The following is a 27,489-nucleotide window of genomic DNA, read 5'->3' on the forward strand; positions in this document are numbered from 1 at the left end:
TCTGAAACTAGTCAAAGTAGCTTCTATTTATTCACAGTTTTAAAAACATTTTTCAAGTTTAGTCAACTTCCCAATATAATCAAGGGACAAAATGGCAATAAAAAATACACTTCATCAGATCTTAGAGTTATACAATCAGTTAAAAAATAGATATTGGGTTTTAAACAACTGACATATGCTTTCCTTTTCCCCCTTTAAAGGTTTTCAGTAGTCTATCTGAAATCACTGAATCACTTTTCTTCTCCTCCACAGACTTCAGAACTTTTTCACCCGGAACTGGAGAAACAGCACTCAGTCATTAGCTGAGGGGAATGGCAAGGATCCAGGGGACCTCCATGACTACACAACCACCCTCCTGGGCACCTTTAGGAAATTCAATGCTGTTGAGAAGCAGCAGGGCCAGATCCAGATCTATGGAAAATTAATATCTGGAGTGCTTCCTGAAGGTCACCTCAGTCTTCATGCCATTTCAAAAGCTAGCCGGAGGCTTGAGAAGAAAAGGGAAGTGGCATTCCAGCCATATTTGGGGAGCATATTTAATTTTCATTGCGTACCTCATGAACAGGGGCAATAACACATTCTAGGACATTCTTCCAGCCCACCCACTCTTCCTCTTTCTCTTCTTCTCTTTCCCTAACAAGTGGTAGTGACAGGATGCAAGTCTGCGCTCTTGGTAGATAAACGGAGAAGCAGGAGAAAGAACTATTCCACAATCAGTTAAACAGGGAGTTTTCAGAATCCTGTCTTGTCACTTAAGTGACTTACTGAAGTCCTACTAAGTTATTGAGACTATATTTCTTTGCTTTTTGCACTGGGACATTGAAGCATTGAGACACGAGAAGTCCAAAAGAGGAAAAATGTGAAAATCACAAATTTAAAGAAAATGTTGAGGTCTCAGTTCTGAAACACCATGATTCAAGTGTTGTCATTTTTGAGAACATTTTTAAAAGGCGTCTAATATTCCAGGACATACAGTTCCCATTACTGGCCCAGCAGGTACACAGGGTCTCCCACTTTGATGGTCCCTGGGTTTTCCAGCACAAAATACTGCCCAAAGAGTGGTGATTTTCCATATAACTTTCGTTCTGAAGGGTCACACTGGCGATAACTGCAATAGGAAAAGATCATGATGAGTCACAGCCAAGCAGACGCAAGAGCTCAACCAGCACGTCGCTTCCATCCCACACAGGGCCTCCACATGCGCAGCTGGAGAGGGCACGATCCCGTCAAAGGTCAACAGAACAGCGCCTCCTGGAGTGGGGCAGTGAACAGCCTGCCCAGCAAACAATGACAGAAGCATAAGCAATGGCCACATCCCCACGTCTTTTCTCTACGTTCATGTTCCCCCTTTCGGCATTAAGACGTTAGATACTCGGCCGGGCATGGTGGCTCACACCTGTAATCCCAGCACTTTGGGAGGCCGAGGCGGGCAGATCACAAGGTCAGGAGATCGAGACCATCTGGCTAACATGGTGAAACCCTGTCTCTACTAAAAATACAAAAAATTAGCCGGGTGTGGTGGCGGGTGCCTGTAGTCCCAGCTACTCGGGAGGCTGAGGCAGGAGAATGGCGTCAACTCAGGAGGCGGAGCTTGCAGTGAGCCGAGATTGAGCCACTGCGCTCCAGCCTGGGCGACAGAGCAAGACTCTGCCTCAAAAAAAAAAAAATTAGATACTCAATGTGTCTAGACATACTTTATCATCTTCCTTTGCCCTAGGCATCTTTCTTCCTATCTCCTCCATGTCTGTCACCTGAACCACCGTCCTAGCCATCACTTGGGCTGGGAGCCCATCCTTTTGCACCACTGTCCTCTCTTCCCACAGCCTGTCCACAGCTGCCCAGTTCCAAGGTTCCTCCTGTACAACATCATTTGACTTGGCTTGCTTTTCCTCATTCCAGCTGTCACGATCTTGCTTCCAGCATGCTCAGACTATCATAATAACTTCTTAACCAACCTCTCTTCCTCATTCTCTACCTGTTTTCAATTCATTGTTGACACTGCACTATATCACTGTTTTAATTGTATTCTGGTCTTATCATTCCTAAGCTCACAAACATTCCATGGCTCCCCAGTGCCTAAAGAATAACATTCCAACTATTCAGCCTGGTGTGTAGGGCTCTACCTGGCCCCAGCCTGCTTTTTCAGACCTGTTGCCATCTGCTCCTTGCCTATGCCTCTGCAGCTCTCTGTTGGATTTCACCTTGCTTTGCATTATACTGACTCGGTGAGTCCTCTGTGATTCCTGTGGGATGCCCCTCCTCCAGGTCCCCATGCTTTAGAATTGTACCTGCCTCAAGGCCCAACTCAAACACCACATCTCCCAGGGAGGAAGCCCAGGTTCCCCCAGCTATAAGTAATTCCCCCCCCTCAATTCTCTTTGCCCCTCTAACACTCACATGTCTTGTCCTGTAATGTCAGGGCACAAGTTTGTCTGTTCTACAAGGCAGAGTCCCTGGAGAACAGGAACTGTGATTAATGCCCTTGTACTGCTCATGCCCAATGCCCAGCCTCCTACGTCACCTGTGACCCACCATTGTTTGCTAGCTGGATTAGTATGCTCACGAGCATAACCATCTGTCAGAGGTAGTATAAATATGAATATTTTTGTCCAGCAGAAAATTAAAGAAGCCACAGGGAGAGGGCACATGAGCAGATGTGTGGGACTCACATGGCAAGATTCCCCCACCTTCCCCACTGGGAAGAAGTTAACCTTCAGTTTTTTATTTAATCTAACCCTAATTTTACATCATTTTTATATTTAAAACATTTTTAGATAAATCATTCATTTTATTCTGCCTTGCTTTAAAAAAAAGTGAAAAAGTGACTGCAATAACTTGGTTGTAATGTTGTTCTTCAAATCAGAAATGGTTAAGGAGAAAACAGAGGGTCAAATCTAGAACCACCTTCTGGAGACCCGCAGCTCCTTCCCCAGACTGTAACCATCCTGTAGGCAGCACTGTGTCCACTTTGTTCTCTGTTGCATTCTCATGGCCTGGAACAGTGCCTCACACATACACTGTACCACTCAAAAATAATGTTGGTTGAACAATGAATGAACAAATGAATGAATGAATGAAAATAATGAGCTGCTGATGCAGGCTTCCCTGCCTTGCCAAGAGTATTTCCTCTCTCTGTAATCGGGTTTCTGCAATGCCCTTGGACCTGACAAACCAGGCATCTCTCCTAGCCTGGCTCTCCTCTTTCAGCATGCAACACTCATGACATTCTGAGATCTATCTGTCAGAGGTGACCTCTTCAGGAACAGGGGACACATCAGCTGCTTGTATGGGTGTGTTTCTGTTGCTGCCAAGCTCTGTAGTCTAAGAGTCCAGACTCTCGTTATCTTGGGGAGAAATTGAGAGTTGGAGTTCTGCGCATCACACATGGATAGTTTATAAGGAACTTTACACATGTTCTCTCTTTTAATCCTTACAACCTGCCTATGTGGGAATTTGTCTTTTCTTCATTTTACAGTTAAGTCTCAGGGGAGTAACAGACTTGCCTGAGATCACAGATCTAAAGGATCCAGCTGGGGCCAGAGCCCAGGCCTGGCTGACTTCAGAGTCTAGTGGACTCTTCCCACCCAGGATGTAACCCTGGTCATCGACATCTTCCTGAGTACACCCGCAGGCCTGAGAAGAACCGAGGGGTCTCCCAATTTAGTCATCTACACCAATTTCTAGCCACTTACATTTTTCACCTATCCCTTCCTGCCAGCCAAGCACATACACACTCACTCCCCCACCAGGTAGTGAGGAGCAGAGGACCGTAAAGAGCGGCTGCCCCTCCCGGCACAGCCTCCCTAAACTGCACAGGTCGGGGTGAGGGAGTTGCTTTGTGAAAGTGCAGGTGTGGTCACCGACTCACAAGTGGCGGTCCACTCCGCTGTCTAGGAGTAGAAGCGGGAAGAGCTATGGGAGTGGAAAAGGGGTTCTCGGCGGGCCGGCCTGCCAGGGCTTTCCTACAGCTGCCTGGTTTTGCTGCGGGCTCTCACCGCCTCCTGCACCACCTCCTCCTGCGCTGCCGCTGAAGCCCGCCTCCAGGATGCGGGAAGACTCAACGAGGTCACTAGCGGCCCCTTGTGGCACTATGAGGTATTGCAAGCAGTCTATGAATTCGTGTGCACACCAAGTTCAACACTCTGAAATAGTATTCTTTCATACATGGGTCTTCTACGATCTTTTAAATATACGACTTTTCATATGTGTATTCCTGCTGGTATTAATAAATTAAAACTCATTTAAAATCTTCCTTAGTGCACTTTCTCCTTAAATGAATACGAAACATAACTATTCTAATGAGCAGGAAGCCCAAGACACTTTATTTAGCTTAAAACCGAGGTCTCTACTATTTACAAGGTGCAATGTAAATGGAAACAGTTTGTTACCTTTAAAGTGCCATGCACCACAGAGGGCTGCTCCTTGTTTACACTGCCTGGTTTACGCATTCACTGGTCAACGTCCAGGCCATGACTCCAGGCAGAGTATCTGGTCACTGCCTGATCCTACCACTGGCGTTCATGGGACCATAAGTCACCAGGGGCAGAAGCCATTCCTGAGGCCTCATGACTGCCTATCTCTATGGCCAGGTTAAGAATTAAACAGCATTGTTAATCACAATATTTTGGGAAGCCAAGGCAGACACGTCACCTGAGGTCAGGACTTTGAGACCAGCCTGGTCAACATGGTGAAACCCTGTCTCTACTAAAAATACAAAAATTAGCCAGGCATAGTGGTGCATGCCTGTAATCCCAGCTACTTGGGAGACCGAGGCATGAGAATTGCTTGAACCCAGGAGGCGGAGGTTGCAGAGAGCTGAGATTGCTCCACTGTGCTCCAGCCTGGATGACGGAGTGAGACTCTGTCTCAATAAATAAATAAATAAAAGAAAAGAATTAGATGGCATCGTGAATGTTCCCGGGAGAGGTGCCACAATGAACCTCCAGAGGCTGGCCACTGGACAAGTTCATGTTAGGTTTCATTTAAAGCAGCCTCTGCGTATAGGAAGAAGTGCGCTCAGGCTTCTCCTCCTCTCAGAAGGTGTCAAGTTTATAAATGGGGACTCTCAATGACTGCAGCTTACATGGTCACTGTGTACAGTATTTTATCATCTATAAAAATCCTATATCTTGCCTTATTCCAGTCTACCAGAAGAGGTATTACAAGTCCAGTTTATATACCAATAAACAAACTGTGAGTTGAAGAGCCTAAGCAACTTGCCAATGTCACACAATTAGGAGGTGACAGCCAGACTAGGGTGGAGAGTCTGTCTCCTCCCATGGAGCTACCACTGCTATATCTTCTGTGTTTAGCTCAGCAGAGCACAGCCTGACACAAGTGGCTGCTGGCAAACGTCATCACTGTCACAGTATTCGTGCATCCAGCAAAACGTTTTTTTTGAGTACCCATGCAGTAACTGTGCTATATTCTTTCCATTCGGGGCAAGATGTCATGGAAGCAACAATGGCAGACTCCAGCCATTCCTTCAACCATGGGGATCAGTGTGTACATCACTTTCCCTTAAGAAAGAAAAGAAAAATTCCATTTTCATATTTTCCTGTTAGCAGACAGGCCTCCACTGTGCCGCCCGCTGTGAGTATTTTACAGACAAAGGCTCCCCTATGCCTCTGTATTTCTTTTTCTTGCACTGCCGTGCCACCCCGGGTTCTCCCTGTGGGTGACTAACATCAGGAGGCAGGGCTGGGCAGGCAGAGAGGTCTCCCAGCTGAGCGCTTGCATTCCAGAAGCAACCCCAGCCATGGGCACCATGAGTGCCCAGAGGCAGAAAGCGGTGAGGCTCTGAGCAACCTGCCCAACAGCAGAGAGGCTGTGGACACCACTGTTTGCTTCCCTTCCCATGATTTATGGGATGCGGCCAGGACTTTCTCTTCCCGATTTATGACCACCTGTCTTGGGAAGAACATAAATTACACATCCATGGCAATTTAAATCTCAGCAAGAGATAGGAGAAGACACCTAGGCTGGCCGCACTGTCTCCTGGGGTATTAGAAGCAATTAGGGCTGGATTGTTGGGCTTCACAAAGCCTGCAGAAGATCAGGGGGGTGTGCTGGCTCCTTGTGCCCCCCGCCTTCCCACCCTCACTCTGTGTTTAGGGTCAATTATCCTCCTTCTATAAACACAGGCTCCCAGTGGAGGAAGAGGGGCACTGAAGATGCAGAGAACGAGCCCAAACTCGTGAAGTGCTTTGCGGAGGCCGTTTCTGCAAGAGCATAAACCTTCTAAATCCAGAGGGAAGGACGCCCCACACCGAGCAACACACTGGGGGAAGAGAGAGAACAAGATGGACAAAAAAGGATGACAGCCAATTCCCCAAACCACTTGGCTGATTTACACAGAATCATCTACTTCTGTCCTGCCTCCCTTATTTTATAGGGAAGAACACTCGGGCCTGAGTGGGGCTGGGGGTAGGAGCACAGCAGTTGGTGTGCTGCAGATCCAGGTCTCCTGACTCCCAGCCTGGGATCTTCCCGCTGGCCCACCCTGCTTTCTACCCCTATTAGCTCCTCTGTGGCCATGGAAAACAGGAAGATTGAGTTCTGGTTTGTTCTGATGGTGGGTGAGTGCATTTCAAAGAACAGCTATAACCCTGCCCCTCTCATCAATGTTCTGTCACACATAGTGACATTTCCCCCAAAATTTTACTATGAAAATTCTCAAACAGGCAAATGGTGAAATAATTTTACAGCAAACACCCATTTACCCACTGCTTGAATTCTGAGGTTAACACTTGACTGTATATATTTTTTTTTCTTTTTTTTTTTTTTTTTTTGAGACAGAGTCTCACTCTGTCATCCAAACTGGAATGCAGAGGCACAATCTCAGCTCACTACAACCTCCACCTCTCGGGTTCAAACGATTCTCCTACCTCAGCCTCCTGAGTAGCTGCAAATACAAGTGACCACCACCATGCCCACCTAAGTTTTGTATTTTTAGTAAAGACAGGGTTTCACTATGTTGGCCAGGCTGGTCTCGAACTCCTGACCTCAAGTCATCCACCAGCCTCAGCCTCCCAAAGTGCTGGGATTATAGGCATGAGCCAGCGTGCCTGGCCTTGACTATGTTTTCTTTATCACACATGTATCTATCCATCAATCCACTGTATTGTCTTTTTGCATTTCCAAGTAAGTTGCAGACACTAGTACATTTCAACTCTGAACAGTTCAGCTTGAATATTACCTAGAGTAAAAACCATTATTTGCTTTTTTTTTTTTTTGAGGTGAAAGTTACATGGAATGAAATGTACCAAACTTAAATGCTCCACAATATTAGCTTTTTACGGAAAAGCTGTTAATGTTTTGAGTATTGAGAAACATCCCTCAAAATATTGGGATTCCCTTAGGCAGGTCTGTAGCCCCCTCTTTGAATGTTGCTGCAAATCACACCCAACGCTGTTGGAGCCAGGTAGAGATGAGCCGCTTGCTATCCACCTAGGATTCCTTGAGTCCCACAAACTCCCTTCTCCGTAATTCCCTCCACCCACTCTGTTTGACTTCCCTGCTGACCACTGTCTCTCTGCCAGGTGGCCTAGGCCCTCATGGCCACCTGCTAACCTTGCTGCAGCCTGGCCCACACCCTGGGACTTATCTCCTATAGGATGACAGGTGCTGGCCAGAGAGGTCAGGCCACAGCCTCATGCTCAGGGGTGAGGTGACAGCAGGGATGACAGCCCTCCAGCCCAGGGCTTCAGCTTGCCCAGAGAGGGGGCCAGATCTGGGACAGTAGAATTGTCAGGGAGGGATTGGTGCTGATCAAAGACTGAATCGTTGGCCCCCAAAAAGGCCATGAGGTTTGTGAGAGGTGGAAGGAAGGGGAGGCAGACAGCCTCACGTTACAGGGAATGAGTCCAGCACACAAAGCCTAGTGCAACCTCTCTGTCATGCGCTCGTTCATGATGGTTTTGATACAAGATAGTCACATCTCAACTGCATTCCTTCCTCAAGATTCCCAGGGCCCTCCCTTCTACAAGTTATACCTGGGGGTGCCAAGTCAGGACCAAAGCCAAGGAAGGGTCTTACGCAAAGCCAAGGAAGGGTCTCAGGGGCTACAGAGATGAGACCTGACACCTGGCCTGTGACTCAGCATTCACTGTCAAAAGGACCAACGAAGAGAAGCACCCTTAGTTCATTTCCAGAGTTTCAGCAATTTCCTGGGTCCCAAATTTGGCAGATAATAGCACTGAAGTGCTTGGATACTAAACTGTTATTGTTGTTGTTTTCACAAAAGTAATGCAGAGTAATTATAGAAAGTTTAGAGACTGCATATAAGAATAACCCTTTTCCATAATTCTATGGCTGTACCAAAAGAGTATCTCCATTTTGTTTTATATCCTTTCAGCCTTTTATCTACTCATACATTTATATGCTTTTTAAAAAGTAAAATCAAATAAAAATGAAAAAGTAAATAGTGCTATTTTATAATCAACTTTGTAAAATCAACACGGCATCTTGACTATCTTTATATACAATTTAAAATGATTCTCGGTACTGTGTCTTTTACTTAAAATTTTTCCTTAAGAAATTTTAAAGTAAACATAAAAGTAGAATAGTGCAATAAACCCCCACATAATTATCACCCAGATTCTATTTATGAAGATTGTGACACATTTTTAAAATGTACTCATCTATCCTTTTTTTCTTTTTGCTAAAATAATATATAGCAAGTTCCAGATGTCACATCACTTCACTCCTACACACATACTTCAATCAGCTTCTCTAAAATATACTGACATTTCTTATATAACCACAATGCCATTAGGACACCTAGTACATTTTTTGGTATCATCTAATACTCAGCCCGTAATAAAATTTGTCAAAATACATAAGCAATTTTTAAACATTGATTTATTTGAATTATGATTGCTAAATGAAAAATAAAAGTCTTTGTTTAAGCAGACATGTTGGTGTCCGAAACACCAGGGAATGTTTCCCAAATTATCTCGTTAATGGGACCCTCTTGAGTTTCAAGACTATGTGGGTGGTGTTTTCACTGCTTCCTCCTATGAACATTAAGCAACAAATATTGCTTCTGTTCCCAGCACCTAAACCCGAGGATGAGCCCCGTCTGCCCAGTCCTACCTCTTCAGTGTTTCCAGCGGCTCCTTCCTGCTCATGACACCGGTGTCTGGGTCCACTGTGGTTAAAATGCATCTGGACACACACACAGAGCATCATAAGGGGGACAGAGCAGAGTGACCTTATCCCCACCCTCACCCCACAGGGACAGAAAAGCACCTTACCTGGAACAAGCCATCACCCTTTTCAGTTCCACGTCACCAATAAGAAGCTCATCCCAAGAATCCTAGGGGACAAAGCACAAATTCCCATGAGCACCTCTGGGCCCTGCCCCTGACACGTGTGCAGAGACTTCCCAGGAGCCCTCGCACCTAACGATGTTACCCACATCAGCGATGGCAGCCTTCTGCTCTCCCCCAGCCCTGCTCTGCCAAGCGAAACCCACACACCTTGGCGTTCCCTCTCTCTGGCTTTGATATGCCAGTTCATTCCTCTGAGATGAGATTTCTCTCTCCTCTCACTTGTAAAAATGTCATGGAAACTCACCTCGCTCAGGGAGGCTCTCTGATGATCCCACTTGACTGGTGGTGGGAGGTGGGGTGCACAAAGTGAATGGGGTGGGTGAAAGTGGGGAGGGGGACAGATGGGGGCATTGCTCATTACTTCAGATTATATCAGATCCCTCCATGCCTGCCTGAAGTCATATGGATCAAGAGCCTTAAGTCACTGAGTATGTGCATGTCTCCCTTGGTCAGATACGGACACATCAGGAGCAGGACCAGCAGCCTCATTCCTCTTTGATTTTGGCTGGAGCATTTACGAAGCACTGCAGCCAGGGGAGCTGTGGGCTGGGTCAGTGGAGCCTACTTTCCACGACAAACCACATTAGTGGACCAAGGCCCTCCAATCCAGCAGCCGAGATAGGCCATACATACATGGAATTCTAAAGATCAATATTTTATTTTTAAATGCCAGAAATATTTACAAAAGCACTCCAAGGCAGCACGTCATGTGTTGGTTTAACTGTGCTGGCAATACTTACTCTGGGGATTCAGAGGCACAGCTCTCCAGGCTGGTCTGGTTAGAGGAAGTTTTATAAGGAATAGGTAAGATGGGTGCTGAGTCTAAAAGGGCAGAGAGTTTGAGAGGCACAAAAGAAGGGTAAGGGGACTCCAGGCAGAGGGGACAGCGATAAGAAGGAAGGGCACCAAGGAGGCAAAGGACATTTGATTATAGTCCCGACCTTCTTACCCTTGGAGAGAATTGCCCACCACACGAGGGCGGAAGGCAAAGACCTGAAGTTAAAAAGCAAACTGCCTTGTCCTTGATTGATCATGAGCTCAGAATTTTAACTCCAATAGTGTGTGTTATTCTTGATATATATGACACAGGGGTTTTGTTCTGTCGTAAATCATAAAATGGATCTCAAGCACATATTTTCAACAGTCCAGAAAACTGGGCACAGCGGATTAGCACAGCCACAGCCTGTCCTGTGAACATTTCTCCACAAGGGGGCACTATGGTCACAAAAAAACACATAAAACGGGTATAAAAGGAGAGAAATAAGGGTTCCACATAGGAAATTAAGTTATTATTAATTAAAGAAATACTTCCAGAGCCCCTTCTATGTCCAATAAAAACTATTGGGGATTGAGTCAGAAGCACTGATGAGCCCAGGAAAGTCTTCCTACAGCACCTGGAGGGAGGTGACCAGTTCAAACAGGACAAGCCTGGTATGGGAGAGGCTCAGAGCACACCATAGCTTCAGAGAAGGGAGGGAGCGCTTTGAGGTCCAGCAATCAGAGCAGGCTTCCCAGGGGAGGGGGCTTTTAATCCAGGCTTTTAGAGAATGTCAAGAGTTTTAAGTAGGGAAGGGAGTAAGATTCTCAGTGACCAGGAGACACCAGTTTGCAGTTTGCAGCTTTCACTGGTGATATGGTTTGGCTGTGTCTCCACCCAAATCTCATCTGGAATTGTAGCTCCCATAATCCCCATGTGTCATGGGAGGGACCCAGTTGGAGGTAATTGAATCACGGGGGCAGGTCTTTCCCATGCTTTTTTTGTGATAGTGAATAAATCTCATGAGATCTCATGAGGGCAGTTCCCCTGCAAGCACTCTCTTGTCTGCCACCATGTAAGACGTGCCTTTGCTTCTCCTTCACCTTCTGCCATGATTGTGAGGCCTCCCCAGCCATGTGGAACTGTGAGTCCATTAAGCCTCTTTTTCTTTATAAATTACCCAGTCTCGGGTATTTCTTCATAGCAGTATGAAAATGAACTAATACAGTTGGTAATAAAGGCTGGAAAAGCAGACTGTGGCAAGGTTACAGAGGAATGTAATGATTGAGTGGGAAGTTTGGACCTTTGCGACATGGAGAGCCACTAAAGGCTTCTGAGCAAGGCAGCAACACTGATGATCTGTTACAAACTTTTAGAGCGGGAGAGAACACGCTGATCAGCTCTGGGAGGCTTGGCTGTGGCAACATTCAGGAGGGAGCACTCAGTGGTCCAAACTTGAAGTAGCAAACGTCCGATCTGGCTGGTGGCTAAGAATAGAAAGGGGAGCTGACATGGCTGGGGCTGGGAGGAACACAGCAGAGGGAGGAGCCAGGGCCGACTGTCATGCTCTGAGCCTGGGTGAAAGGAAAAAACATGCTGCCCTGGATAGAAACTGTGAAGTCAACAGAAGGAGTTTGGGGGCCAGGCGCAGTGGCTCATGCCTGTAATCCCAGCACTTTGGGAGGCCAAGGCGGGTGGATCACCTGAGGTTAGGAGTTCGAGACCAGCCTGGCCAACATGGGAAAACCCTGTCTATACTAAAAATACAAAAATCAGCCGGGCATGGTGGCGTTTGCCTGTAATCCCAGCTACTCAAGAGGCTGAGGCAGGAGAATCGCTTGAACCCGGGAGGCGGAGGTTACAGTGAGCTGAGATCATGCCACTGCACTCTGGCCTGGGTGACAGAACAAGACTCTGTTTCAAAAAAGAAAGAAAGAATGAGTTTAGTGAGGTGGGGTGAGGGTGTAGGGGCTGGGGTGGGAGCACATAAGTCTGAGTTTCTCTGTCAACCAACAAAGAGTTGGAACTGTGGCGCAGCACTCCAGAGGGAGTCCTGGGTGGACATTTGAGGGACCTATGTCAGGTGATAGAGGGCAATGCTGCAGGAGACAGTGTGATCACCAAGGAGGGGAGAGAAAAGGGTCAAGGCCAGAACTCTTGGAAGTAAGGAATGAGGACAAACAGCAGAGAAGCAAGGGCAGTACAGCTAAAGGAGAAACGTTTCAGTAAGTAGTGCCCATGTGTCCTCAGAGCGGGGTGGTGGCGACTGAGAAACAGTCACTGACTGTGGCAGGTGGGGTGGTTGTCTCTACTGTGGCTTCAGGGAGAGTGAGGTGTAAGAAATGAGTGTGGGGAGTGCCGATGATGAAGGGAGGCAGAGAAAAACCACAGTTGCTGAGAAGGTAGGTTCCGAGATGAGGAGTGGGTCTGCTTTCTGGAAACTTCCATGCAGGTCCTCGGCCTGCTCTCCCAGCTGCACCCTGGCCCTGCCTGCTCTAATCCTTCTCCAGGCTCCTGGCAGAGGCAAATGTGTATCATGCAAATCGGATTCAGTCACTCCCTGGCCAAAAATTCTTCCCAGACTCCTCAAAACCTGACACCAAGTACCTGTGCTCTCAGCTCCCCTCCTCTCCTGAGCCCCAGCACTGCAAGATGGCCATTCTCTCCTACCTTCATAGCCCTGTGTATGCACCCCTCCCTCAGTGCCCCCCGTTCTCCTGGACAATACTTACCCAGTCATTCATTTAACAGATAATTAATGCACACCTTCTATGTGCCAGGGGCTCTCCTAGGGACTGGAGATACAGCAGCCCCTGTCCTCAAGGAGCTTGCATAGGGGAAACAGACAATACACTGATACCTGAGTACACATGGCTTGTTAGGTGGGGTGTGCGCTGTGGGGGGCTGGGTGAGCGGGGTCAGTGAAACGCACAGCAGGGGACTGAAAGAGGCACTGGAGTGAGCCATGAGGCCTGTGAGGGAAGGTATGCCAGGCTGAGGACCCAGCCAGGGCACAGAAAAAAGGCCAGTATGGCTGGGGCACAGTGAGACAGCAGAGGGGAGTGAGAGGAGAAGGGGCTGGGAGCTGGTGGGGTGCAGGTCATGTTGGGCCTTCAAGGCAATCCATAAGGATCCCATCTTTTACTTGAAGAAAGGTGGAGAACCATGAGAGAGCTTTGAGCAGACGAATCACATGATGTTACTTACATCAACAGGGTAACCTTGACGGATGTGCTGAGAACAGCCCATGGATGGTGGCAGGACTGGGTCAAGGGCAGGGCAGGGAGGCCAGTGAAGCCAGGCTGTTGCAGCACCAGTGGTGACTGCATCCGGGTAGAGACGGGAGTAGGGGGGAAGGCCCAGCCACCAAGATCTGTCAACTGTACGAACTTAGGATGTGAGAGAAAGAGAAGAAGAAAGGGTGGTTCACAGTTTGGGGCCTGAGCCAGCGGAAGTCAGAGCTGTTGTGTGCTGAGATGGGCGAGACAGCACAGCAGGCTTTGGGGTGGAAACCTGACCCTCAATTTCAGACATTCCGATGTTGGATTAGACATCCACGTGGAGATATGGAGAAGCAGGGGAAAGCTCGGGCAGAAGGATATAGTTAGGGGTCCTCAGGGCAGAGAAGGTCTTAAAAACAGATGATAGAAAGAAAGAAAGAAAGAAAGAAAGAAAGAAAGAAAGAAAGAAAGAAAGAAAGAAAGAAAGAAAGAAAGAAAGAAAGAAAAGATCAGAAAAGTGAGTGCAGACAAATGAGAAAGGGTCTGAGACCGGAGCCCTGGGTGCCCCACGCTTCAGCTCACCCCATAATGCAGGTGTTAGTCACGTCCCCACGTCTGGCTGCTCACCACCCTCCTGGCCGTATCTCACTGGGCTGTGACTGCTTGTTCACTATCTGACCACACTGAGCTCCTTAGGAGAAGCAAGTGCATTTCTTCAACCCTTGTTCTCATGTGTCTATTCACAGTGCATGCCACACAGTGGCAGCAACCCACTCAATGATGGGTGAATTACTAAAAACAAGGCCGGCTCAGCCACCACTGTGTTACCGCCCAGCTTCACATACAGAATGTTCTCAATTAGGAAACACTCAGAGATAGAGAGACAGGGGTTTTTAGAGTAAGATTCAACTGAAAGAAATCTCCGAGATCTGGAGTTCTACTCTGGGCCATCTCCTCTTCTCCTGTCATCTGAATCTTACTGTCACAGAATTTTGGAGTGGAAATGCCTTCAGCATGACCCTCGGTGCACAGATCACACCAGGGGGAAAGAAAGCTTAAAGTCGATCATAGGGAAAAAGCTGGTGTCTGAGCCAAACTCCCAGGAATGAAACTCTTCCTTACCTCTCTGCGGTACTTAATGTCCTAGAACTTTTCCACAAATTGTCATCGACCTTGATTCTCACAGCTCCCATCAGGCAAGGGAGTCATTGAAATTGCCCGTGTTTTACAACTGCAAGAAGCAGATGCCTCGGCGGGTTTGGTGACCTGTCCAGGCTTGTACGGTCACTTGCTGACGCAGGTGGATTAGAATCCAGCTGTCCCAGCCCCACACATATGCCCTAGAATTCTCAGGGTTCCTCTGGCCTTGTACAATTGGGGTTCAAAACCCAGCCCCTCCTTGCTGTGGTATAGCCTAGGGCAGGCCACCTCACCTCCCCAAGCCTCTCTCTTCTCTCCTGTAAGATAGGAATGACAGCTTTATCCCGCTGGGCTGCTATGAGGCATAGAAGAGACAACATACTTAAGCACAACACAAGTATTCATTCAAAACCCTCCCCATTCATTTCTCTTTTCCTGAGAAGGAATGTTCTCAGGAGAAATGGCTCTCTTAGCCGTAGCTGGTGGGAGATGAATATCAAGGAGATGGTCAAAGGCAACCAAACACTGATTATTTTCCTGTTGTCTAAGTCAGGCTGGCCCATGGTGCACAGGAGCAGGACAGGCAGAACTTCCTCGTCACAAAGAAGCACTGAGAGATGCCCAACCCAGGACCATGGGGGACATGCACACAGTCCACCAGCCTCACACTAGGAAGTTATCCGCCATCTTTAGAAGAAACGCTACCCTTGGAAGTTTGGAGCAATGAGTATTTTATATGAAGCATTAGCGGTGGATTTGGGCGTACTTTTATTATCCTCTATCGACTGATATTGCTTTTCTATGTCTCATAAATTACATTATCCAAATTGACCCTTCAACAGACCCTTAAGGTAACCCTAGGCAGAAATATGATCATCTCATTGTTCAGGCAAGGTAAATGGGACTTAGCGGGGCTGCTCAAAGTCATGCAGAAGCCAGCGCAAAAGCTGAAACCAGCCCTCACATCCTCTGGTTTGAATGTGGCAGTCAAATTCTTAGATTATGTCTCTTTCAGCACATTTTGCCTCCGTACAGCAAAAGTGAAGAACAGAATTGGTTCCTCTGAGTATAAAAGGTTAAAACTCAATTGCTTTGACTCCATTTTTCCCTGTTATGGAGGAAATGGGCAGACGTAAGAACCACTATATTGTCCCCTTTACCTCTCCCTTCTCAACATAAACATGAGGCACAACCAGAGCTCCTGAATTCCTAGCTGGGGGTCAAGGTTTCTATTGAGTATCCACAGCTGGTGGCCATTCACCAAGCCTCTAGGCCACCAACCTCTGCCTTCGTGGAAGCCCAGGGAGAGAATCAGGTTAAACAGCCAAAGGCTATTTATTACAAAGGTAAATTTGCTGCCAGAATCCTGTGGAATCCCAGAAACCAAGCCTCAGGGCTGTTCAAGCCAAGTCACCATGCAGACATCTGAGGGCAGATGGAAGGTGGCACTGCAAGCGTTTCAGGGTAGTGCCATCAAGCTTAGGGGCAACAACCTCTCCCAACCCTCACCCAGCAGCCTTGCAGTAAATGCCTGTCTTCTCCAAGAGAGCCGTCTACTAAACAGGAAGACCATCCTTTAACAAGACAGGAGCACACACTTTCTTTGTTCCATGGCCCACACAGATCATGTAGTCTGTGCAAGAAAATGTGACTCAACAACGAACCTGTCAACTCAGAATTCTCCTTAGAAGCCTCAGATCCTGAACTGCCTCCTTGATAACAGTCTCTGACCCATCAATATTTGCATCCTCCACACAGAAGTCTGCACTTATTAGGTGCTGAATAAATCTAAAAATCAAATTGTTATGTATTACAGAGTTGATAAATAATGCACCCTTCAGAATAATCTAATCCAATGTCAAAGACTCTCATACTTTAAAAAAGAAGTCAAATCCAAGGAAAGATCTAAAGGGGCACAGCGTTACCTCTGCATAGACATCGCATCCTGAAATTACAATATTGGGCCTGAAGTTGGTTGCTTTAACTTTCTTCTCTAGCCTGGAGTTGAGATCCGCCAGCGACGCCTCAGAAAGGATCAAGAATGGGCTGGTGTCTGAGTAAGCAATCTGATAAGGAAATAGACATTGTTGTAACACGTGGCACACCAACTTTCCAGTGATTAGGTGTGCCCAGCTCCTAGAGATAGCCGCCATGCTCCACCCCACCCCACACACAATCTTTCAAAGTAGTTCTCTTGTTCTTTTAATAGAAGTCACAGTGACTCAGAAGTTTTAAATAGCCTTGCTGATAGCAGAAACTGCATGGTGGAATGAAGGGAACAAGGACTCAGAATCAATCCTAAGCTGCCACAAGGCGTGTGCCCTCGGGGATATCACTGAACCTTTCTAAGCCTCCCGTTTCTCAAATGTTTAATAAGGTGATTGAGTTCGATGACCTCATTATGTTTGATTTAAATGTTCACTAATTCCATGAATACTTATTTTATGCAACTTATAAATTAATATTTATGTTGACCATAATTTATGCACTTGCTTGTTTCTTTATTTATATATTTTGAGACAGAGTCTCCTTGTTGCCTGGGCTGTAGTGCAATGGCGCCATCAGAGATCACTGCAGCCTCAACTCCCTGGACTCAAGCAATCCTCCCACCTCAGCCTCCTTAGTAGTAAGGACTACAGCATAATTTATTTTTTTTTATGGCCATGGTAAAAGCAGTATATGGTACTACCAACCCTGCTTTTATGATGAATCCTTGGAGCTTTATGCCATCAAGGCTGATCATTTGAGTCTGTGTATCTCCATACCCATGCCAAGTTGCACAACTGGAATCTGACATACAACTAACTGCAAACCGTAAAAATTCTGGACTCCATGTACAATTACAGAACAGAATGAAAAAAAGACACTGGTGCAGGACAGTTTTGAAACCCTACCGGCATCACAATGCTTACACAAATAGGAAGGTAGATGCTCAAGGGCAAAAATTCAAGAGTCCCCCAAACGAAGAAACAAACAATGCTTCCAAGGGAAGGGCTTTATTTCTGCCTACTGCTTGTGATCTGAGCTACCAGAGGGCTGCCCCGAAAACAACAGAGCCGAGGTCATCAGAGATGCCACCTGAGCCCCCTGGTCTGGGGGTGACTGCTTTCTACCCATGGAGGCAGCAGAAACTCTCACCTGGTCCTTGGGTCGGAACAAATCTGCTATTTCGTGAGGACGTCTTGGTAGCATGTGAGGCTCGAAGTGCACCAGGCGGTAGGGCTGTGACTTCAGGAAGCTAGTTATCCATTGGGCGGCAGCCTCGCCACAGTCCTTGCCCTCGATCTCCAGGCCGTGCACTCTGCAGGGGTGGCAGGAGCAAAGGGCAGACATGGCTTTGAAAATCCATGCACCCTAATATGTGCCAGTTATATCAGAAAAGCTGCTCCTAGCTGTAACGTTACTGTCATTTCTTAATTACCAGAAGATGTAATTTTAGTCCTGGCCCTGACTCCAAACCTGCGTAAGGCCAAATGAAAATGAAAGCAGCACCCCTTTAAGCTTTGCTTTCCCCATTTTAAAAATCAAGTTTTGTACAACTGTGTCTCCCTACCTGGAAGGAATGCAGGGAGGATGAAATGAAATAATATATTTGAAAATGTACTGAGTTCTCCAGAAGAAAACTAATGTATCAGTATAAAGTAAACTTAGAATTACTGCAAAATCTAGTTCACCCAGCTGAATAGCGACCAGAAATCTTTATTCACAGGCCTGGCTATACTTTGCCAGTATAGTAACAGCAACAATATGAAAATGTTCTATAAAGTCTAAAACATTACAGATAATAACTTAATATATAACAAACATTAACAATATTATATTTATTTAATAATAACAATAATAATCTACTGGATTTGATTGCAAGTTATAACTTTGCAGGATTTGAAGTTCCACTCCCCAGCACATAGTCGTATGCAGGGCTGTTCAGCATTATATGAATTTCACAGCTATAGAGAGGAAAATAAATGCTATGGTGTAGGCCAGTGTTTCACAAAGTGCAGGACCATTACCACTGCTGGCATTCAAGAAAATTGTAGATGGCACCTGGGTATAGCATTAAATAACGGTGAATTGCACAGAGAGAAATTCCAGTTTAGTGGTAATAAATCTTCACCTTTTAGCAACACTTGATAATCACCTCTTTTAACAAAGAAAGAACACACCTTAGGTCCAGAGACCTCTGTAGGCAACAGCTTCTAGCTAGAATTTAGTAATGTTTTAGCATATTGAGTGTTTGTTACTTTCTGGCAAATTATATAGGTAGCCATACAAAGTTTGTATACAGGTAGCCATATAAGGTTTATAGGTAGCCACATAAATTTATATATAAACCCATATATATAAATTATATAGGCAGCCATACAAAGCCATATACCTGGCAAATTATATGGGTAGCTACATAAAGTTTCTTTTTTAAATAAATGTGTTTAAGATTAGTTTTTAAGCTGAATCAATTTAAAGAGAAATATTAAGTAAACAAGAGTACAGGCGGTGTATGGTTTGGCCTACTATCGTCGTGGTGTTATGCAAATGCTAGAAGTTTGAGAAAGCTTAGTGGATCAGGTAAATCTACTTGGGTGAGCATTCCATTCCCACAAATGACTAGCTCCATGGCCTCGGTCATAGTTTCTTATTCTGAGACTCAGTTTCTTCATCAATAAAATGGGGGTAGAAGCAGAACTTTGTCGTGATGATTAGGAACAATCCATAAGAAGTCCCCAAACAATTCTTAGGACTGGGATATGCTCAGTAGGTAGTGATGACCTAGGGTCCCCCGACCAAGTTATTTCAAGCTATCTTTGTATAGTTACTCCATAAATCAAACACTTAATCAAACAAAAGCATCCATTCTCTAATAATAATGTATAAATGGATTTTTATATTATAAAATATATTGAGTATAGATTCCTATATTTTTATATAATTTTATTTTATTGCTTTATATCTAAAATGAGAAATCATTACTAACAGTGTCTGGGTTACATTAAGCAGTGAGATTAGTGTATTCAAAGTTTTCACAAATTTAAAAAACTTTTTATTGAAGTGTAACACTCATGTAGAAAAGTGCACTGCTGTAGTATATGACTTGATACCTTTTTGCACACTGTCACCCGCCCCCCATTCTAAATTAACTCCTGAGAATCAGAGGGCTGAAATAGGCACCCAAGGCCTATGAAGTAATGAGACCATTTACAAAGACCAGGAGTGCCTGCCTTACTCTTTTCTGGATCAAGATGAAAAATAAATAAAATGAATAAAATAAACATACCCAAATTTATACACCCAAATGGATATTACCTTTCAGAACAGTCACCTTGGAAAGTAATCATTCTAACCTAATATTAATCGTATCTACTTATTACTACTTTTAAGCCTAACCTCATTTTTTAACCAAAATAAAATGGTCCTGTCGTTTTCTTATTCACAGGGTTTAGCTCCAAATAATTTTTTACTTTTCCCGAAAATCAAATCCACCAGTTCTAGAACCGAATATATGTGGGGGGCTTAGCGTCTGTGTGTGTGTGTGCAGTTTAATGTCTGAAATGCTAATTTCAGAAGCATCTTGTGAAATGGCAGCATTACCAAATATCTAGGTATGGAGACAGCCTTGAAGCTCATCTCCTTGTTAGATGCCTCTTTGTTGGTGCCTATGAGAAAAAAAAAAAAAATCACCCTTCTTTCTCCAGAGTCAAACCCTTACAGCCCACCAAGGCACCCTCTCAGTCTCAACTTGCCATTCGGCAGCCCAGGGCTTCCCTTAGTTGCTTTCATAGGAGGGTGGGAGGGCACACACAGCGGAGGATGTAGACAGGAAGTCTGCTTTGACTCCTTGGGGCTTCAATTGGCAATAATTATTTTTACAAAGTCAAAGCATTTGCATCTATCTTGGGCCATTTAAACATCTGCCCTGTTAATCTGACACTGATTTCCATTGCAATATCTATTTCTAGATCCTGGGGTTCAGGTTCATAATCACCCAGAACTTGAGGCCTTTCAAGGAGTAGAATTTGTTCTGACTTCTTCCTGCTCCTCCCACATTTCTCCTGAGTTCGGATTGGCCTCTGCTGTATCTTGGCCCCAGCACCCCACCTGCACACTGTCCCAAAGAGTGCAAGTGAAGAATTAAAATAAAATTCCAAATGCTCCTATAACCTTTGACCCTTTGACAAAGATAATGTAGGCATGGCTTGAGATGGTTTGAGGTTTGAGGCTGTTTGTCTGAATAATCCATAGCAAAAGTCCTTAATTCTGTGTATCTTATTAGTAGCAGGCAAGGCATGTGAGAAAATCAAGTAACATCTTCGACCATGAAAACAGGCGTACTGCCTGTGATCACGACCCCAGCGCCCCAAGAACTCATCAGAAATCTTTAGGAAACTGTGGGCCGAGGTTACAACTCCCTCATAAGAGAATAAGTTGGGCTGTCAAAAGAAACCTGAGTCCAGAAGATCCTTGGAATCTTTGCTCAAAGAGTCTGTATACTACTGTAGCATGTCTAAGCCTTTTTATTTTGCAATTTCCAAGCATGCCCTTGTTTAGTCTTTTGGGCATGGACCAAATGCCCATATGGGACTGTGAAAAAATTTCAACACAATTTCAAATGAATTAAAAATTAAACAAAAAAATTAACTATAAGAAAATATGGGTAAATATCTAACCATGGCAAATAAACACAAATCAGGACATGGACAAACATGAAATACAAATTGCAATATAAATATTTAAAAGCTTACCTCACTCAGGGAAAAATACAAATTAAATTAACAAGAAATTATCATTTTTGCCCACAAAAATGGCAAAATGTTTTTTAACATAATGGTTAAAATGGAATCGGTAAAACCATTCTGCAAACAATTTAGCAAGATGCATCAAAAGCCTACAGGATCCATATTCTTATTTCAAACAAAACCACTGCTAGAATATTTTCCCTAAGAAAACAACAAATGATATATACAAAGATTTATGCCAAGATATTCATCACATTCTTCTTAATACCTGGAAAAAAATTAAGACAATCAAAATGTTTAATCATGGGGCATATTAAAACGCATTAGAGGACACCCACAAAATGAAATATTATGCCAACATGAAAAATTGTGTCCTTAAAGATTTTTTAACAATATGAAAAAATACTCAACATATGAATTTAAGTATATAAACAATAGTAAAGGATTTTTTGTATTATTTCAATTTGGTTTTTAAGTAGTAGGCATAGAGACTGAAAGAAAATATGCTACAATATTAATTACAGTTATCACAGATAGTTTGTTTCTTTTTTTTTTTTTGGTATTTCCCAAATGTTCAACAATGAATATGTACCATTTTTCTAATCTGAAAAACCACCAAATTCCAAAAAGCATATTATCATTTTTAAAACCCTAAAATGTAGAAATTACATCAGTATTGCATTTTGTGAACTTTTCTGGGTCTTTAGACGTTGTTCAGATCACTACATTTTTTGAGGTGATGCTATTTTTTTATGATAGGCTATAAACTACATGTAACATTCACACTGCATCTTTATTCCAAATGCAGAAACTATAACAATAATATAACTGGACCAACTTTAATTTTCCCATAATGAGATAAGAAATGAACTCTAGACATGACTTCTTGGAGGCAAAACTAGTTTTCCTAGAAGAATTGCTTCGTTGCAGCCCTTCTGATGTTGAGGGAAGGGCTTGTGTACAGAACATCCTCCTGGGTTACATCCCCAGCCTCATTCTGACACGGACCCCTGAGCAGCCGCTGGCTGGATCACTCTTCTAGCTAGAGCTGTTCTTTTCTATTTTGGAACTTCCTTTCATTAGAACTAAATCTTACGGGTCACATAGCCATTTGCAACTCCTTTCCTAACTCAGGTTTGGAAGGTGCCCAGTTTTTCTAAGCCAAGTAGAAAAAGTTCTATGAGAATACATAGATCAAGTCTCACCTCTGCTAGGACACTCGCCCCCACCACTCACACCCCATTTTTGTGCTTGATCTTTGGGTGCTGTTATTTTTCTCTTGCTGACATGTCAATATGCTTTTGTTCTCATGGGTTTCTACATAGCACTTTCATGTCTGTCATCTCCACAAGTTTCTGAAGCTGCTTCCTCCTTTCTCCTTCTTTTAGATCTTCATAATGTTGAGGACTTGGTTCTATATATGGTACACATGCAATCAACGGTTCATTATTGATATGTTTCTCAGGATTCCCTCTAGAGTTTATGCTTTCTCAAAATTGCATGACTATTCATTCACACAAGGGCTACGACCTGCCCTTTCCTTACCTGCACTTGTGCACTGCATTTGAGGTGGGCGTTTTGATGGGCAGTAGTAGGTCCTTTGTGTAGGCTGCACTGAGAGTCAGGGTGTCCCCATCACAGGTCAGGGAAATCAGGACCAGGCGAGGTTCCTGGCGAGCAGTAACCATGTTTCCCTTCTGATTGATCACAAGCCAAAACCTGCCGTTTTCAAAACACAGGATATGTGTGAACCATTATGACAGGAAGCCAGACCCTGGAGGAGCTTCAATTAGACATTGTTGTCATCTTTGATTTCTTCCCCATAAGCCTGGCGTGTGTGAGTTTGAGTGTGTGTGTCTGTCCTAAACATCAGCACACAGGACTGAGTCTGTCACTTAATTTCAAAGTGTTTAATAAACACTCAAGCATCCAACATATATCTGGAGAACAGTTTGAGCTCTTTGATGGCACAGAAATCAAAGATGTTAATTATATTTTCATCTCAATCTCTAGAAAGCCTGATCACTTTCATTAAACATGCCCCAAGCAGATGACAAGAATCTATTTTACGGGAAGACTTTAAGGGCAGGAGGAAGCACAGGGCCTGGCATCTGGTAGGCAATAGGCTCTCATCAGTGGAAATAGCAAGACTGTTGCTTATATTGTTCACAGGGCATGGCGTTTAGCTGAGCAACACACAGTGCCACTTATATCTACCAGTTCCAGCCCCCATCTTTTTAAAATTTTTATGTTCCAATATTCAGTGCTGTCCATTCTGCAATTTGCTAAACTAGACAGTATTTTTTTTTCTGGCCCAGTATTCCTGGCCTACAGGTACTTCCTAGAGAAAAAGATAAATGGAGAAATAAAGGTAATAGAAAGAGCCATTTCCAGAACAAGAACAACACGTTTTTGTAGGTTATCTCTCAGCTACCAAAGAAGCAAAACATATTGGCATTTCAATCCTTACAGTACACACTGATCAAACGATTACAGTTATAGAAGTGAGCATGTGCTTTTGAGATTTGCAGACATACGAAAAAAATATGGCCGGTACTTTAGGTCGTTCGAGATATTTCTTGCATCACTTCCAGCAGGTTATCATGGTTGAGTTGTTCAGCTACTCTAGAAAAATATGCTTAGTATAAGCCCTTTCTGTAACTGCCCTTTTATCAGACTTTGTTTCTGCACAGACAGAGGCCTGCCCTGCCCCAAATCCTTGAGACCAGCAGGTGAATATTCTCTCTAATATTCTTCCTGGTAATGGCAGTTTACATCTTTCTAAAATGCAAATCTAACTTTATGACCCCCTCATTCAAAATCCCTCCATGGTTCCTGCTTTCAGGATAAGACCAACTCCTAAACAAGGGCATGCACAGCCCTTCATGATCCAGCTGCTGCTCCAGCCATTCTTACCTCCTGAGGTCTTCACACAGGCCAGTCTTTTATATATTTATTTTTTAATTGCAGTAAAATATATAGAAAACATAAAATACCTAGCATACTCCTATGTATAGACCCCAAAGAACTGAAAACAGGAACTCAAACAGATATTTGTGTATCAATGTTTATTGCAGCTTTAATCAAAATGCTGAAAAAGTAGTAACAGCCCGAGTGTCCATCAACAGAGAATGGAATTTTTTTAATGTAATTTTAACCATTTTGAAGTGTGCAATTCAGTGGCAGTGAAGTACATTCGCAGTGTTGTGCAACCATCACCACTATTTGCAAAACCTTTTCATCACCCCAAACAGAAACTCTGTACCAATTAAGCAATAACTCCTCGTTTTCCCCTTCCCCCAGCCCCCGGTAACATCTAATCCACTTTGTCTCTATAAATTTATCTACTAGACATTTCATATAATTGGAATTATGCAATATTTGTCCTTTTGTGTCTAGCTTATTTCAATTAGCATTATGTTTTCCAGGGCCATCCATGTTGTAGCACGTATCAGAACTTCATTCCTTTTCATGGCTGAATAATACTCCATTGTGTGTATATACCACATTTTGCTTATCCACTCATCCATCAATGGACCTTAGTTGTTTCCACCTTTTGACCACGTAAATAACATCATAATGAACATTCAACACTCAATGCTGCAAAGAACATTCATCCTATTTATGTCCCAGTTCCTTTTGGGAAATACCTTAGAGTAAGCTTGTCCAACCCGTGGCCCATGGGCCACGTGTGGCCCAGGACAGCTTTGAATGCGGCCCAACACAAATTCATAAACTTTCTTAAAACATTACGAGATTTTTTTTGTTTTTGCTCATCAGCTATTGTTAGTGTTAGTGTATTTTATGTGTGGCCCAAGACAATTCTTCTTCCGATGTGGCCCAGGGAAGCCAAAAGATTGGACCCCCTTGGCATTGACTATGCCAGCCTTTCCCCCAGCATACCCCATCCTCACAAGCCGAGTGTCTTTGCCCAGCTTATTCCCTCTCTAGAAAGTTCTTCTCCCAATTTACTTGCCCAGCAAGTTCTGAATCATTTTCCAGTTTTCAGCTCAAGCTGTTACTTCCTCTCTGAAGTTGTCCCTGACAGCCCCAGCCAGCTTCCAGCACTGCATCCTCTATGCTGGCACCCTGGCACGTGTCACAACCTCTGTTTAGTCGGTTGTCACCTAGGACTGTAAGCCAGTGTTGGCTTCTTTTGATCACACTTTCTGGGAGTGTGTGATGAACGAAAATAAAGAATTTATCATAGTGTCTGGTACAAAGCCCGGCTCTTCTTGTCATCTATTGTAATACGAGCTCAAAAACTGCTTTTTGAATCTAAGTAGTAAAATTCCACTGCCCTTTGCCTCTGGGGCCTACAAAAACTAATTCAGTAAACTCTACCACTTTTCAGAGCCTACTACACAAAACATGGATTTTTTTTTTTTTTTTTTTTTTTTTTGAGACTGAGTCTCACTCTGTCGCTCAGGCTGGAGTACAGTGGCACGATCTCCGCCACAGTGGAGCTCTGCAAGCTCCACCTCCCGGGTTCACGCCATTCTCCTGCCTCAGCCTCTCTGAGTAGCTGGGACTACAGGCGCCCGCCACCAAGCCCGGCTAATTTTTTGTATTTTTTAGTAGAGAAGGGGTTTCACCGTGTTAGCCAGGATGGTCTCAATCTCCTGACCTTATGATCCACCCACCTCGGCCTCCCAAAGTGCTGGGATTACAGGCGTGAGCCACCGCGCCTGGCCCAAAACATGGAATATTTAGGATTCTTGGCTTCCTTCCTGAAGCAAAGATGCATGCATCACTCACCTTTCAACTATGTCATGAATCGCCCTCTGTCTGGGGAGCTGGTAGGAGAAAGGTTACAGCTCCCATTAGTCCTGTGATGCTTGCTGAACTGCGAGGGCTGCTCTGGAAAGGAGTTTCAAGTGCAGCCTCACAATAAGACCCGAGGCTGGCCTGAAGCCAGACCCTAAAGAGGACAAAGCTGCCAGCTCCTGGGTTTTGCAGCCTTCGCTGAACCCCAGGAATCCACGTAGCTCTCAGAACTCAGACAGGACATTAACAAAATCACTCTTTACAAAGCCCCAGTGTGCTGAAGAAAATAAGAGTCCTGGTTCTGCTGCTGTGTGGCTCTGAACTCAGCTTCTTTATCCACAAGAGTGCTTGAGAGAATTGGGGAAAATAGCATCTGCAATGCCCCCTTACCTTTTTTTTTTTTTTTTTTTTTTTTTTTTGAGACGGAGTCTCGCTCTGTTGCCCAGGCTGGAGTGCAGTGGCGCAATCTCGGCTCACTGCAACTTCCACCTCCCGGGTTCAAGCGACTCTCCTGCCTCAGCCTCCTGAGTAGCTGGGATTACAGGTGCCCGCCACCACGTCCGGCTAATTTTTGTTTTTGTTTGTTTGTTTTTAGTAGAGACGCAGTTTCACCATGTTGGTCAGGCTGGTCTCGAACTCCTGACCTCAGGTGATGCAGCCGCCTCGGCCTCCCAAAGTGCTGGGATTACAGGCGTGAGCCACTGCGCCCGAGTATTCGTTGAACTGCTGTCATTACTATTATGAGCTCCGCCTTGTTGCGCTCTTGGAGGGCTGGACTCTACAGTTCCAGCTTTCCCCAAGATCTCAAGAAAATCACTCAAAATAAAGCACCTGGGAACCAATCTCTTTAAGCTAGCCGCCTCCACTAAATGGAGATTAAGAAGTTTGCTCACTGGCAGACACCTGGGAGCGATACCACCCCTCAGCAGGAGCACATGACGCCAAAGAGCCAGTGAGAGGTGGAAATCCGCCCATCCCGGGAAAACGGGTCCACGCGCTCAGAGTCCCAGAGCCCCGGGGTCTGATGCTGGGGGGTGAGGGTTCCTTTTCCTCTTTGGCCTTGTCTCACCCAACTCCCAGTTTCTTTGTAATAGGAGGAGGGACCTGTAAGCAGACTCTGCAGACCTCCTGCGCTCCTCCCTTCTCACCCCCTTGCCCCGAGCCGGATCAGCGCTGCCCCGCGCCCGCGCTTGGCCGTACCTGTCCCGCAGGTTGCCGCTGCGCAGCCCCATGGCCGTGCACTCCGCCTCGCTCACCGGCACCCCCTTGCAGGATTTCACAGGGTAGATCCAGAGCTGCGCCACGGTGCCCACCTGCTGCAGCAGCCGCCGGCGCCGCGTGGGCCATGCGCAGCGCCAGGCGACAGCCCCCAGCGCCACGGCGGTCAGCCCCAGCGCGGCGACCCCGAGCCACCCGGGCCGGGGGTGCGCGAGGAGGACAAAGCGGGCCAGCGCGGAGGAGCCGGCGGCGCCCATGGCTGGCTTCTCCGCGAGGTGGCGGCGGCAAGGCCGGATCGCGCTGGTCGCCCCGGGCCGCTGGGG

At 45.2% G+C, this 27,489-nt stretch overlaps 1 protein-coding gene across 3 annotated transcripts; it reads right to left on the minus strand.

Moving 5' to 3' along the window:
* MARC1 (mitochondrial amidoxime reducing component 1) lies at window positions 1–27,489 on the minus strand. 3 transcript variants are annotated; one of them, XM_003265077.2, is made up of 7 exons: window positions 27,149–27,489; window positions 22,727–22,900; window positions 17,592–17,754; window positions 16,379–16,519; window positions 9,258–9,319; window positions 9,097–9,168; window positions 1–1,108 (listed from the first exon to the last, which is right to left on the minus strand). In XM_003265077.2, the coding sequence occupies exons 1-7, from the start codon at window positions 27,421–27,423 to the stop codon at window positions 982–984; spliced, it is 1,014 nt and encodes a 337-aa protein (XP_003265125.1). In that variant the 5' UTR covers window positions 27,424–27,489; the 3' UTR covers window positions 1–981. The 3 variants fall into 3 exon arrangements, with proteins under 3 accessions (XP_003265125.1, XP_030668702.1, XP_030668703.1); XM_030812843.1 differs by lacking the exon at window positions 1–1,108 and adding an exon at window positions 8,932–9,017; XM_030812842.1 differs by lacking the exon at window positions 9,097–9,168 and having other exon boundaries at window positions 6–1,108.

The sequence above is a fragment of the Nomascus leucogenys genome, chromosome 5 (genome assembly GCF_006542625.1).
Source record: "Nomascus leucogenys isolate Asia chromosome 5, Asia_NLE_v1, whole genome shotgun sequence".
Taxonomy (NCBI): Eukaryota; Metazoa; Chordata; class Mammalia; order Primates; family Hylobatidae; genus Nomascus; species Nomascus leucogenys.